The sequence below is a fragment of the Cervus elaphus genome, chromosome 15 (genome assembly GCF_910594005.1).
Source record: "Cervus elaphus chromosome 15, mCerEla1.1, whole genome shotgun sequence".
NCBI classification, from domain to species: Eukaryota; Metazoa; Chordata; class Mammalia; order Artiodactyla; family Cervidae; genus Cervus; species Cervus elaphus.
The window spans coordinates 60,901,797-60,915,139 of NC_057829.1; the positions used below are offsets into that span (position 1 = coordinate 60,901,797).

The window sequence follows — 13,343 nt, forward strand, 5'->3', positions numbered from 1 at the left end:
TTTGTGTTGAATGAAGAGCTGGTCTTTTGTCAGTGGATGCTGGAAAGGTAGTTCAGGATGGCCATGTAGCACCTGGGCTCTAGCATCTCATGATCTGGGTTCAAATGCTGGCTCTAGCATATAGCTCTTTGACCTTGGACCAGTTTTTCAACCCCTTGTCACCGCATCTGTACCATTTCCTCCTCTGTAATGCGGGTGATAACACCATGCACTTCATAGAGCTGCTGTGAGGGTGTGATGAGATAGTAACACAGAGGGCTCAGATCACCAGCTGATACACAGTGCTTGTCAAATGCTAGACCCTCCTGTCATTATAGGGCAGTTGCTCCTCCCCACCCCCAACTCTCTGGTCAGCCTATACCCCATATTTTGCCTGTAACCTGTATGGCAGAGCTAAACATTTTTATTTGTGCTTATATTTGACTTCTTCCTTTCCTATCTAATGTCTCGACCAGATCTTAATGTTGTCTTCTATTTCTTTTTTAACTCTTCCTTATCTTGATTGTCCATCTCCTCATTCCAGAATATGTCTCCTCCAGTCATCCCCTTTCCCCACTGGTTCAGACTTGCCTGAGCCACCTCCACAAAGCTGTTATTAGCAAAACTCAGCCTCTCCCCACTGGGGTCCACCTCCAGTTATTCAGAGAAATGGAGAGCCTCGTGTAACTCACAATCTTCATTTGTATTCTGTGTCTGAGTTGGTATCTTCATATAGATCCTCTGAATGCTGGAAGAATTAATAGTGAGACCCTAACAGATGGTCTCCCTACCGTGTCCCATGCTCAGATTCTCCCTGCCACCTGTTCACACCCTGAAAGGGCAGCATCCCCTCGGACTGACAGACAGACTGAGGATTGACAAACCAAATTCATTCTCAGTCTGCTGACTTCCTGACTTAAACTGTCCCTGGAGAGTGGGTGGGTCATAAGCACAAGTGCTTATAGGAACAGGCATGGAACAGCAATGGGACATTTGCAGAGTCAGGCTCTGTCCACGCCTTGTATCAGTGGTGAAGATGATGACAAGTGGAAATGGCTGAGTTGGAGGGGTGCCATGAGGCTCAGCTGCTTCGAGGCCATGACTGGCCAAGTGTTGACAGGCCCTTAGTTTTCAGGAGAAACTAGAAAACTGGATTTTATAAAGAATCTAGAATATGGTAGAAAGGAATCCAATTTATACAATACATAGAATGCTTCTTTGTGTGAGACACTGAATTTAGTGACGTATATATATTCCTTTATTAAATCTTTAACAGAACCTGAAGAGATGAAAAGAGACTCAGAGAGGTTATCTGATACTTAAGGTCACACAACTAGTAAGAGTAAAGTGGGAATTTGGGCCTGGATGCTGCCTCTATTTTATTTAAAAAGTCTCTCTTTATGTCTCTTTTTGGGCTACAAATTATACTAAGGTGGAAAAGAAGGTCATTTCACAACATGTTTGTAAGCTATAGGTTTTATCACCTATAGGCATTTAGAAACAGTTGCTTCTTCGAGAAGCAGCAGTACCATTATGTCTGGTGATGGTTAACAGTTGCCTTTAATGTTGTTTTCTTTCTTAGACTGTTGTGCTGTTCTTAGACTAAGTCGCTCAGTCATGTATGACTCTTTGTGACCCCATAGACTGTAGCCTGCCAGGCTCCTCTGTCCACAGCATTTCCCAGGCAAGAATACAAGAGCAGGTTGCCATTTCCTACACCAGGGGATCTTCCTGACCCAGAGATCAAACCCACATCTCCTGCATTGGCAGGTGAATTCTTTACCACTGAGTAACCTGAGAAGTCCATTGCATTTGTATAATTGTTCTAAAGGCTAAGTTCGAGGGCTTGTCTTTGACTTCTTTTAAAATGCAGTACTTCTGGTAGCCATAACATAATTAAATTTTATCAGTCATTATTCCAATAGTTTGAATAAGTTTACCCATTCATTTTTTAAAATTTCATAGGGAAAAAGACATGAAAATTTAGGTGCTGGCAGAAGGGAGATTAATAAGATAAACCTAGAGTTGGGTCCAGACAGTTGGCAAAGGAGGTTCCTGGATACCTGGGGCTGGGGAGAGAGAGTGAGAAGCAAGAGATGCCGAAGGAAGTGAGGGGTCAGCTCTTCTACAGGTTGTGCAGGGTCTCCATACAGACCAGGGGTCTCCAGGATACATCCCATTGCACCCCTCTGCAGCTTAGAGGATCAGAGAGAAAAGAAAGTGGGGGAAAGAAAATGAGGCAGGACAGGGAGAGAAGCATTGGAGGATAAAGATGGGGAAGTATCTTATGGAGGAATGAGAGATTTACAGAAAACTGAGGGATAAGAAAGAGGAAATAGTGAGAGGGGCACAAATCCAGGCTGGAAATTACATCATATACCTGATTAGTAAATGAAAGTGCTTAAATAAGGCCATATATGACATTTTAAGAGAAAACATCCTTTCGGCAGTACAATGGAGAGTTGCAGGGCAGGTGGTTAGTGCCGGTCAGAAAGCCAGGCCTGGAGGAAGGAAGACACGCCTGAGGCTACACTTTCCTGCCCCTCCCCTCATCTGGCCCCTGCATCCTGCCTTCCCCTTGGTCTGGGCAGCCTTCCGGCAGATTTACTTTACCTCATCCTCAAGGAGCTCTTTGGGTTTGGGTGGGACTTGAGGTTTATGCAGTGAAGTGTTGGCTGGCAGAGAGGTGGCCAGTCTTGCCTTTGCCGAAGGCCAGTTGGGTTTACTGGGAAGAGTCTTGCTGAAGGGTGGAGACTGCCTCTGGCTTGATCGGTTGTCTTGAGAGGAACAACAAGAACAACAAAACATAAGATGAAAGGGTTCTGGATCATTTCCTAGGCAGAAGTCACCGAGTTCTAGAAAGTGTATAAAACTACCAAAATCCATGTAGCCAACATGCTATTGACTGGGGCATTCCTTTAAAGAGAAGTATGACGTGTTAGGCAAAAATCTCAACAACCCATTGACCTATGTTATAAAAACCAGAAGAGTATCCTCCCAGGGAGCCATGAGATCCACAAACCCCAGAGAGCTGACGGTCCAAGCATGCGGCTAGATAGAGTGGATGGTGACCTTGGCAGTGTCGGGGGCAAAGGGGAGCAGTACTCCTCAATGGGTTCATTTTGCTCCTTGAAGCCTTAAGGGCAATGATTCTCAATCCTGCTTACACATAGGAATCACCTGTGAAAGTGAAAGTGTTAGTTGCTCAGTCATGTCTGACTCTTTGTGACTCCACGAACTGTAGCCCTCCAGGCTCCTCCATCTATAGGATTTTTCCAGACAAGAATACTGGAGTGGGTTGCCATTTCCTTCTCCAGGGGATCTTCCTGACCCAGGAATCCAACCTGGGTCTCCCACATTGCAGGCAGACTCTTTACCATATGAGCTACAAGGGAAGCCCCTAGGAACCACCTAGGAGCTTTAAAAAACGCCAAGGCCCCACCCCCAAACATGCAGTTTAAAACTTCTGGGGAGGGAGCTTTCATTATAGGTTTTAAAATTTCCCTAAGGTATTATTCTAAGATATATTTCCCTAAGGTTATTCTAAGGTATATGCAGGGTTGCAACTACTCATCTGGTAAAACTACACATTCCTCCCCTCAATGGTTTCCTTGAGTGGGGAAGAAGTTGTGAATCCCCCTGGTCCAGAGCCATCCTCAGCAACTGTTGTGGAAGGAGTCCAGTCACTGAAGTTGAGGGCCCTGGATTCAGTCTCCTGCTCTCCACCCACCAGCTGAGCTCCTTTGGGCCTCTTCTTCATTATGTAACCTCTCTGGAACTCACATTCCTCATTTTAAAAATGAAGATGGCTAACTATCCACTTCAGAGAGTTATTGTAGGGATTAGGAAGAAAATAGCAAAGGCAGGAGGAACACCATGTCTGGCAGAGACAATGCCTAATAAACAGAACTAACCTTAGCTGCGTCATGTGGTGGAGGGCTTAGGCAACAGGGGTCTACCCAGTTGATCTGTGAGCGCAGATTCTGAGTGATCCATTATAGGAAAATCTTAGCATGGGAATAACCTGGTGGGTTCCCCATCCTGGAACAGCACAGGTGCCTACACTGGCTCCCAGCTTCCTCTGGCCCTAGCTCAATGCAGCAGTCCCTGCCTCCCGCCTGTCCTGCTCTGCTCTTGTCCCAGGGCCTGTTCCAGCTTCTGCATCGCTGAAGTTGTGTGGTTAGCTTCACATTGGGTGCCTCCCAGGAGCCTCTTTCCGGTGGTGTAGCTGTGTTAAGGCACCAAGGCATCTACTCTGCTGTGTCTGTGACAGTTTTTATAGCTTTATTGGCAGCTCCTGGAGTTTACTGAGATTTCTTAATGTAAGATTTAAGCCCAGCAGAAGTAGCAAAGCACAGAAAACAGGCTCTGAAGAGTATGACCTGGAATGAACTGCTTGTGTGTGAGCATGCTCAGTCATGTTCAACTCTTTACAACCCTACGGACTGACTGTAGCCTGCCAGGCTCCTCTGTCCATGAGATTCTCCAGGCAAGAATACTGGAGTGGGTTGCCATTTCCTCCTCCAGGGGATCGTCCCGCCCCAGGGATCGAACTCGTCTCTTGTGTCTTGTGCATTGGCAGGCAGATTCTTTACCACTAATGTCACCTGGGAAGCTCATATGAGCTGCTTAATCTGTCCCCTCCCCACCCCCAGCTTGAATGGTTGTCTCCCGGTCTGTAAAACGGGCCTGATGCAGCTCCTTCCTTCCTGAGGTTGTTGCAATGACTGAAGGAGGTCACAAATTGGGTGGCAGTGTATGGAGCAGAGTGATGAAGAGCTAGGGCTTTGGAGGCTGAGTGGCCAGCTTGCATGCTAGTTCTGCCACTTATAAAACCTTGGCCCAGTGAATTCCCTCTTCCGAGCATCTCCTTTTTCCTTTGTGATAGTCAAGAAGGTGAAGTCCACCACGACAGTAAAGCGCTAAGTGGCAGACTGTAAAAAGTCTGGGAGTACATCTGTCTTGCTAGCTGCTAAGCATAGCTCTGGCACATAGCAGGTGCTCAGTAAAGTGAATTGTTGCACAAAGCAAGGGACAGTACCTGGTACCCATAAGGAGGAAGTTAACTACAAGGACCCCTTTACTCCCAGGGGTGCCAGGGTGATCACCACAGACGCAAGCCCTTCCTCACCTTTGTTGAACTTTAGTCACTTGTTAGAATGGAACACAGACTTCTTGGAGGGGCATTAAAAGCTACACTCAGGCCTAGAGACCACACCTAAGACTTGTCCATTTAATTCATGAGCCTCATTCTCGGCCTAGAGCTCTTGACTACTCTCCCCTCCCCACAGTTAAGAGTCTAGAGTCTAGACTTAAGAGTGTCTGTACAGCTTGCCGATGTGGGGGCGGGGTGAGAGAGGAAGGAGGGGCCTTAGCAAACGCTGAGATTCTGGCAGCTCTCCTTGTTCTGTACAGTCATCTCAAGAGAAATGTCAGAACCTTAAGTGTAGGAAGTTGGAGGAGAAGCAGCGACTAATCTCAGGATTGATTTCTCTGGGGACTACAGGAAATGAGGTGTGGTGGGGTTGGGAGCCACATCGGGGTGCGGTTGCTTTATCTTTTGCCTGTTTTCAACATTCCCAATTTGCAAAGGTTACCCCCTCCTTCCACAAAGGGCAAGCTTTCCAGCAGGGGGCTCCAGTACCTGTGAGTGACCAGATGACCCACTTGGAGGTGGTGAGAGTGGGAGCCGCCCGCCACCCTGCAACCTTGACCCGCCCCCCTCCCTGCTGCTCTGAAGGCCGAGCGCCCAAGGTCCGGCGGGGACTCACCGACATACTCGCCCCTGGTGAAGGGCAGGGCCGGGTGAACTGTCCGTGTCTCCTGCTCCGCAGGTGGCGGCTCGTAGCTGTCGTCCCCGGCCTCCTCGGCTGGCAGCACGTACATCTCTGAGTCCGAGTGCTCGTCTGGGTTTTCATAATCGCTGTCCTGCAAGTGCAGACACCATGCTCAGGGCAGCATGCGTGCTTAGGGGGCCGGAGCTGCTCCCCCAGCAGAGGGGCGAGAAAGCAAGGCTGGGAGGGGTTGGCTAAGCAGGGTTAGGCAGCTGTTAGTGGCAACGCTGGGGTTGAAGCCAGGCCTTTTCCTTTCCAAAATGTATCACCTGGACTGTATCCTGGGGAAACGTGTGGGCATCTAACCCCGAGGGTGGCTGAACTCTGTGTGTCTGCAAAGAACAGCCAGAGGTAAAATATATCACGAGAAGACAGAAAAAGGACCCAATAAAATAAAATAGCCAAATAGGTTTTATTAACCATAATGTTGACGGTTGAGGAAAATGTAAGTTTATTAAGAGAGGGTAAGAGGAAGCTCAGGAACACAGACACCTTTGAGGAGATGAGGTTTGTTTGTTTTAAACAGAGCTGGAAAGCTTCAGGGATGAGGATTTCAAACTGACTCAGTCCATTCTCTTTCTTTCTTTTTTTGAAATCTTGAGGCACTTATGCCAACTAAGACTTTTATTATTATTATTTAAGTTTATTTTTTTGGCCACACCACACGGCTTGCAGGATCTTAGTTCCCTGACCCAGGATTGAACCTATGCCCCCTGCAGGGGAAGCTCAGAGTCTTAACCACAGGACCACCAGAGCAGTCCTTCTTTTTGTTTCTTTTTTTTTTTTTTTTTAAATATATATTTATTTATTTATTTGACTGCATGAGGTCTTAGTTACAGAGACTTAGTTACAGCACATGGGATCTTGTTCCCTGACCAGGGTATGAACCCGGGCCCCCTGCATTGGAAGCAGAGAGTCTTAGCCACTGAACCACCAGGGAAGTCCCTGTTTCTTTTTTTAACATGCATTTTATTTAAGTCCATCTTGAAAATACATTGACCCAGCTCAAAGTTCACACAGTTCACAAGGAGGAAGGTCTTCCCAGTTGCTCAGTTCCTTTCCCCTCAGGCAAATACAGCTACTAGCCTCTTGTGCATTTTGTGTGATTTTTTTTTTTTCCTGTATGCAGTGCACACATATATTAACATATTCATGTGCAGGAAATCTTTGATTCAGGACTTAAGAGGTCCTCTGACCTCCGTGCCCACTGCTCCCACACACCGCCTGACACAATGCTTCATCCAAACATGATTTTCCTCTGAATCGATGATGCACTTGCCTTTTGGCCTGTCTGACAATTGTGTAACATTAAAGTGGATGTTGGGTTTCCTTCAAGCTGAGTCCTCAGGGCCCATGATGGGGCCAGCCCATGATAGGTGCTCAGGACGTTGGGAACAGGCAGAGGAGTCAACGAATGAGCACTGTGCTTTCCTCCTCAGCTGGAAGGGAGATGGAGGAGAGAGGGAGGGTGAGGGGTAGGAGAAGGAAAGAGAAAGGAGGCTGAAAAGAGAGCGTTTCCCGAGGTGGCTGGAGAAGCCTGGGAGAGACACGAAAAGGAGGAAAGAGCCCAGAGGAGGGTGCTTGTCCTTAACCCTGGCGTGGGGGAGACAGGAAGGGACACATAAGAAAACCACTGTAGGGGAGATTTTCCAAAACCCTAGGTCAGAAATAGCAGATGGGAATATGAAAATAGACTGAATAAAATAATGATAATAGTGATTATTATTATAACCAACATTTCTATGCACTGCATATCTCACTGACCCCTCACCACAATCATAGGAGATAGTATTTTTTTTTTTTATCCCATTTTACAGTTGAGGAAACTGAGGCACAGAGGAGTTGAGTAATTTTGAGTCTGCAATCTGTGATCTGGAGAAGTCAGTGATGATTCCCAGGCAGGGGGCCTGGGAGATAGAGTAGGAATGCAAGGGTGGGCTGGAGGGGAGGCTTAACAGGGCAAGACCCTGGCTTCCCAAGCAAGGGACCCTCTTTACAGGTCAAGGACCTGATTGCTGCTGTTGTGGCATTCCATGGTGACATCAGTATGAATACTGAGAAGCAGTTGCTTTAATAGACATTCAGAAAGTGAAAGAACCAGTGGGCAGCCAGACACATGTGCCTGAGCTGGGGGTGGCGTGAGCATCCCACTTTGTTTCAGTTTTTTCACGGAGCAGAGATGGGCTTCATGGACTTAATTACCTGGAGGCTGAGGATTGGTGTGCATACTGGGGAGGGTTCTGGAGTCCTTGCCGCCCCTCCAGCAGAGCAGTCTGACTGAGAGGACCAGGTGGGCAGAGGTGGCATAGAGGGTATAGGAAGGGAGACCCAGGTTAGCTGTTCCTAGCAGTCGTCCTCCGACACTGGGCTGCCCACCAGACTGTGCCCCCCATGAAGACCAGACTGAGATGTAAACCTAAGACCCAGCACAGGACCTGCTACAGGGTAGGTGCCCACCCAACGTACATGGAATGGATGAGTCACTGATGCCGCCTGGGCTCTGGGGGGACTGAAGAGGAGGGAATGGCTGCTCAGAAGTCCTGAGCTGGCCCTTCATTTGGAGAGTCTCTTCTGTGGGAGATGTACAACGAGCCTCTCCTACTTAAGCACCATAGAATGCATTGAATGCTTTCTCATCAGGAGAATTACCAGAGAATTTGTTCAAACTTCTGAGAGTTTTAAAGAATCTTCCTCCCCCCAAGTTATTCTAAATTATGACAAAATTCATTTGTTAACTCATTAATTCATTCAGTACTTGAGGAAGTGCAATACTTTGGACAGTCTGATGGGAACTCTGAAGGAGGGACTGTGTCATCAGACAAAAATCTTGTCAAATTGACCATTCCTTCATTCATTTAATCAGAATTTGTTCACCTACTCTGTACCAGCTTGACTCTGAGCATAGTCCCTGGCCTCACAGAGCTTATATGTTAGCAGGGGAGACCAACAACAAACAAATAGTGAATAATAAATAAATAATCAAGTGGATGAAATATCTATCCCTGGTGATAGCACTGAAGGGGGGGTGGTTCAGAGAAGGGTGGACAGGTCTACCTGGGTCGAATGTCATCAGGTCTGGAGGCTTTATCAACAAGTCTGGATTTCATTCAGTGTACAAAGGGAATCCAATAAGGATTGTGCATGATTGTGAGTGAATGTTCAGTCAATCCTTGTTACAGCTGATGGGCTTCCCTGGCGACTCAGTAGGTAAAAAATCCACCTGCAAGGCAGGAGACCTGGGTTCGATCCCTGGGTCTGGAAGATCCCCCTGAGAAAGAGATGGCAACCCACTCCAGTAATCTTGCCTGGGAAATCCCATGGACAGAGGTGACTGCTGGGCTACAGTCCATGGGGTCGCTCAGAGCCGGACGCAAGATAGCGACTGAACCACCGCCATAGCTGGTACTTCCGTTTTGGTTGTTTGACTCTGGGACACAAGTCATTCCCTCCTCTTCAGGCTGATTTTATTTTATGTTTTCTAAGTCCCCAATGTGTGTTCTTTTCACCCAGCGAGCGAGCTCGGTTTTCTCGGCTGCCAGGTGAATTGGTCCAGCTTTTTCAATTTTGCTTCAGATGTGACCTGGTGGTGCTGCCAGCAGGGGGCGCAGCTGCAGCGCTTCTGAGGGATCAGTGCCTCCCTCAGAAGTTCCTCCCCCTGGGAGGAACTCCACGTCTGGGTGACCCACAGAGAGGCCACCTCCTCCCTTCTTTATAAAAATCTCTTCTCTGCAGTTGAAAAGGGAGGAACTCCGGTCTCCTAATACTCTGAATAAAATCCAGGTGGGTGTAAACTGTGTGGAGCTGGGCTCAGCTGAGTTCTGGGCCCTGGACAGGAGTCCTGGGTTCTCATTCTACTGGGTCGCTGAGAAATTGAGACTGTCAGCAAGTCGTTTTCATGTTCTTGGCTTCAGTTTCCACAGGGGATATGTGGTTGTATGAAGACCCTCTGGGATCCCTTTCAGACATGAAGCTCACAGACTAGAGAAGACTAACTTTCTGTGGGAATATGATATATGAGGAATTATCATTGTGCCCAGGAGTTTTTAGGATGTCTTGTCTCTTGAAGACTCAGCCCCAAAGAGCTCTGTGGGCTGCAGAGCCGTCTTGAAGGGGTTCACAGTTAGTTCAGACCCACCACTCCAACGTCGTCATGGTCAGGGAGGGCCCTCTCAACCTGAAGCCCTCCGAGTCTGTTCATATCCTCTTGGTCATAGCAAGCCTCTTGGGTTTGAAAAACCTGGTTCTGAGATCTGGGTTTGACTTTTGGAATTGCAGGTACTTAACCTCTCCCATGCCTTGGTTTCTTCACCTGTAAAATGGACAGGACTGATGTCCAAACTGTTTAACCACTAATATGGCTCAGGTACTGACCATGACCTTGAGGAGTGACCCAGAGGCTCCCTGATGTGCCAGGAGTTCACGCTTCAGTTGTTGGTTTGATTAGGGCTCCTGTCAGGTCCCAAGCAGTGATGGGGCACTGGGGAATTCAGGGCAAAAGCATTTGCCAACTGATTGGGAAATATTCAAACTCTTTAACATCTTTTTTTCGTTCTGAATACCAGTAAGAAATGGGGATAAGAATGCCGACTCATAGGGCTGTGGTGAGGATTACATGAGGTGGTAGGTGTAAAGCATCTAGCCCAGCAAAATGTGGTGCTGGCCCAAGTCAGCCTACTGCTGTCCTGCTTATTGGCGGCCCTTCCAGCCCAGCTATCTCCCCTCTGTGATGGGCAGCTGACCACCAGCATTTCATTCAGAAACAAGTCCTTATAAAGACCTGCCAGGGGCCATGGTGAAAATGGTACCCTTCTCATCCCAGGAACAAATACTCACGAAGTCATCTGACCACTGCTCCTCTTCGTCGGCTGGGCTCTCTGAAATGGCATGTTGGAAGCAAAATGAACAATATGAATTTTTGCTGCCCAGCTCCACCCTGTCCAGGAGCATTCTGCACCTGCCTGCCCTGCCCTTGGGCCACATGCTCCCATCTGCTAGGCCTGAGACAGTTGTTACAGTCATCTCACATTCATTCCTTTTGAATCCTTTTTTAAAAAAACAGTCAATTTTCAAAGTATTAGTAAAAGTCCCACTAGGGCAGAGAAACAGTAACTCTGACCCTTAACGTCTTTGTCAAGGGACATTTTTGGGACCTTGGAGTAGCAATCCATACTGTCCTGCTTCCTCACATCTTTTTAAATCAACATGTGGATGGTGTAGTAGGAAGAGCCCTGGACAGGGAGTCAGAGAGACCTAAATTCTCATACAGGCTCTAACTTCTCTGGACCACCTCAATTTTTAGGTCTATAATATAAAATTCAGGATCGCTAAAAGGGGATCACTTCCAAGATTCTCTCTGGCTCTAACATTGACGTTTTTATTTTAAAAAGTTTTTTTTTCCGATGTGTTGCTACATGCTGGGCAATATTATCAGAACTTCGTATTCACTTTCTCAAAAACCTTATGAGGAAACAGGCCTAGAGAAGATAAGTCATTTGCCCAAGATCATGTAGTAAACGGTAAAGTCAGGAGTTGAGCCCTGCAGGTTGATTAACTTCCAAGTGCAAGCTCTGAACCTCAGCACCATGCTGTTCTTGCTGTCCTTGGGCTCCAGGGTGCAGCCACTGTCTTAGGCTCTACAGCAGGTGTAAAAATGGATGTGGTAGGTCTTGAGTAGCTTATGATCTTGAAGAATGAAATAGGCCTGGATTATGACAGCCAGGGAGACTATCTGACTCCTTTTCCTCCAAAACACATTTAGAGTTTGAGAAGCTTAGCATCAATCCCATCACATAAACTGACCTTAGAGGCTAAATAAAATTCTCTCAATCGGACCCAAGTTCAGATGGTAGAGTGGCATCAATGACTGCACCGTAGAGGGCCACATCTCCCCTCCTACCCCACTGAGCAGTTGCGGCTAGAGGACTTGATGGATGGTCCCTGAATCCCCTGGAACCTCAATAGAAACTTTTCTTGCCATTTCTGCCACTGGAGACCTCTGACTCCAGCTCTAGGCAGTTCCACAGAGGCACAAGGAAAAGAATTACAGAGATGAAGTGAGAGCAGGAAGGAGGTCTTGTGTCAGAACAACCACCTCTTTAGAAATGACGGCAACAGAAACTCTCTCTTGAGAAAAACATGATAGACACAAAGAAGGAGCTTCATTCTACAAGTGGATCAAATTTTGACATTAACAGAAAATAATTCTTATGAAATTATTCTCTGGGCTGACTTTTACCAAATGATAGTGTATTCTGATCACTAAGTTGCCAAGAAACTCTAGAAGAATAGGTGAACAAGTCTTCTTCCCAATATGCCAATACTGGCCCAATGGGGAGTAAGTTTCTAATACCTTAAGTCTGAGGATAACTGAGGGTCAAAACGTATAGCAGCAAGATGCTATTGTTTCAACCATTTAAAAACAGAAACATTTATAAAATATTTTTATAAGACACAATTCCTTGCCTTGGTCAGCCCTGGAGTCAGGATCCACTTGATCATCAGCTAGTGGAAAAAGCAGTTGCAGCTGTCATCTAACTAGTTTTCCTGTCTCTTGTGATCTTTCCTCTTCAATTCATCCTTCTAGCTGTTTCTAGTTATTTTCTTAAGACAGAAATTGGCTCATGCTGCCCCTTTCCTCAGGAATCATCAGTGGCTCCCTACAGGATAGTCGAGCTTCTGTGTCAACACGTTCACACACTGTACCTGCTCTCCCTCCCTTGCTCACAGTGATGCCGGATAGCTTGCTTCTCCATCCTGGGCTTTTGATAGTTCTCTGTTCTGCTCATGCGGCACCCCCAGCCCATCTCCCTTCTTCCATAGAAACCCCTGTCATCCCTCCTCCATGAGGTCCTCTCCAGTCCCTCTGGTCATAACCCTCTGGTCAGGGTCCTCTCCAGTCCCTCTGGGTTGTGGGTTTTGACCTTGTAAATGCTGCCGGCACCTTCTGACATGTACTTCATCCTGCCCTAAGAGACACGATTAAGTGTCTCTCTGTACTGAAAAGCAAGACCTATTTATCTTTGGGTCTGGATGCCATTTTGCATTTGTAATTCTGCACTAATACTGAAACAAAAGCATAAGCCAGTAAATGAGTTGAATGAGTGAAAATGAGGATAGTAATAAGAGATTCCATCATTGAATATTTCCTGCGTGCTGGGTGCTAGGGGAAGTATTGTGAATGTATTTGTTTATCGTCAAAACAGTCTCTGTCGTAGATGCCTTATTATCTGTTTAATATCCAAGGAAAATGAGGCTAAGAGAGGTTGCAAAACCTGCCTGAGGCACACGGCTAGTGAGTGCAGGGACTGGATTGGAGGCCAGGCTGTGTTGGCTTCTGCAGCTGAAATCTCATGTGAACAGCCTGGCCCTCCACTGAGCATACAGATAAAACCCAGGAGAAACAAGAATAGCCCAATCCAGGCATTGTGGCGCATCGAGGCAGAAAACAGAGAAAAGCATCAGGAGGTGGAGGTTATTTGCTTGGTACCCCACCTTCCCCAGCTACATCTGTCTTCTGGCACAGCATCACAC

The 13,343-nt window shown here is 47.0% G+C and overlaps 1 protein-coding gene across 4 annotated transcripts in view; it reads right to left on the reverse strand.

Moving 5' to 3' along the window:
- BLNK (B cell linker) overlaps positions 1 to 13,343 on the reverse strand; it is a 78,671-nt gene that overhangs the window by 28,383 nt on the left and 36,945 nt on the right. Inside the window, exons 4-8 of one of the 4 annotated variants that reach the window (XM_043926652.1) lie at positions 10,647 to 10,687; positions 8,016 to 8,090; positions 6,083 to 6,145; positions 5,751 to 5,907; positions 2,593 to 2,756 (exon numbers count right to left, since the gene is read on the reverse strand). In XM_043926652.1, the coding sequence (XP_043782587.1) occupies positions 2,593 to 2,756; positions 5,751 to 5,907; positions 6,083 to 6,145; positions 8,016 to 8,090; positions 10,647 to 10,687 (500 nt within the window). The remainder of the gene's footprint in view (positions 1 to 2,592; positions 2,757 to 5,750; positions 5,908 to 6,082; positions 6,146 to 8,015; positions 8,091 to 10,646; positions 10,688 to 13,343) is intronic. The other 3 variants (XM_043926654.1, XM_043926653.1, XM_043926655.1) reach the window with 3 other exon arrangements.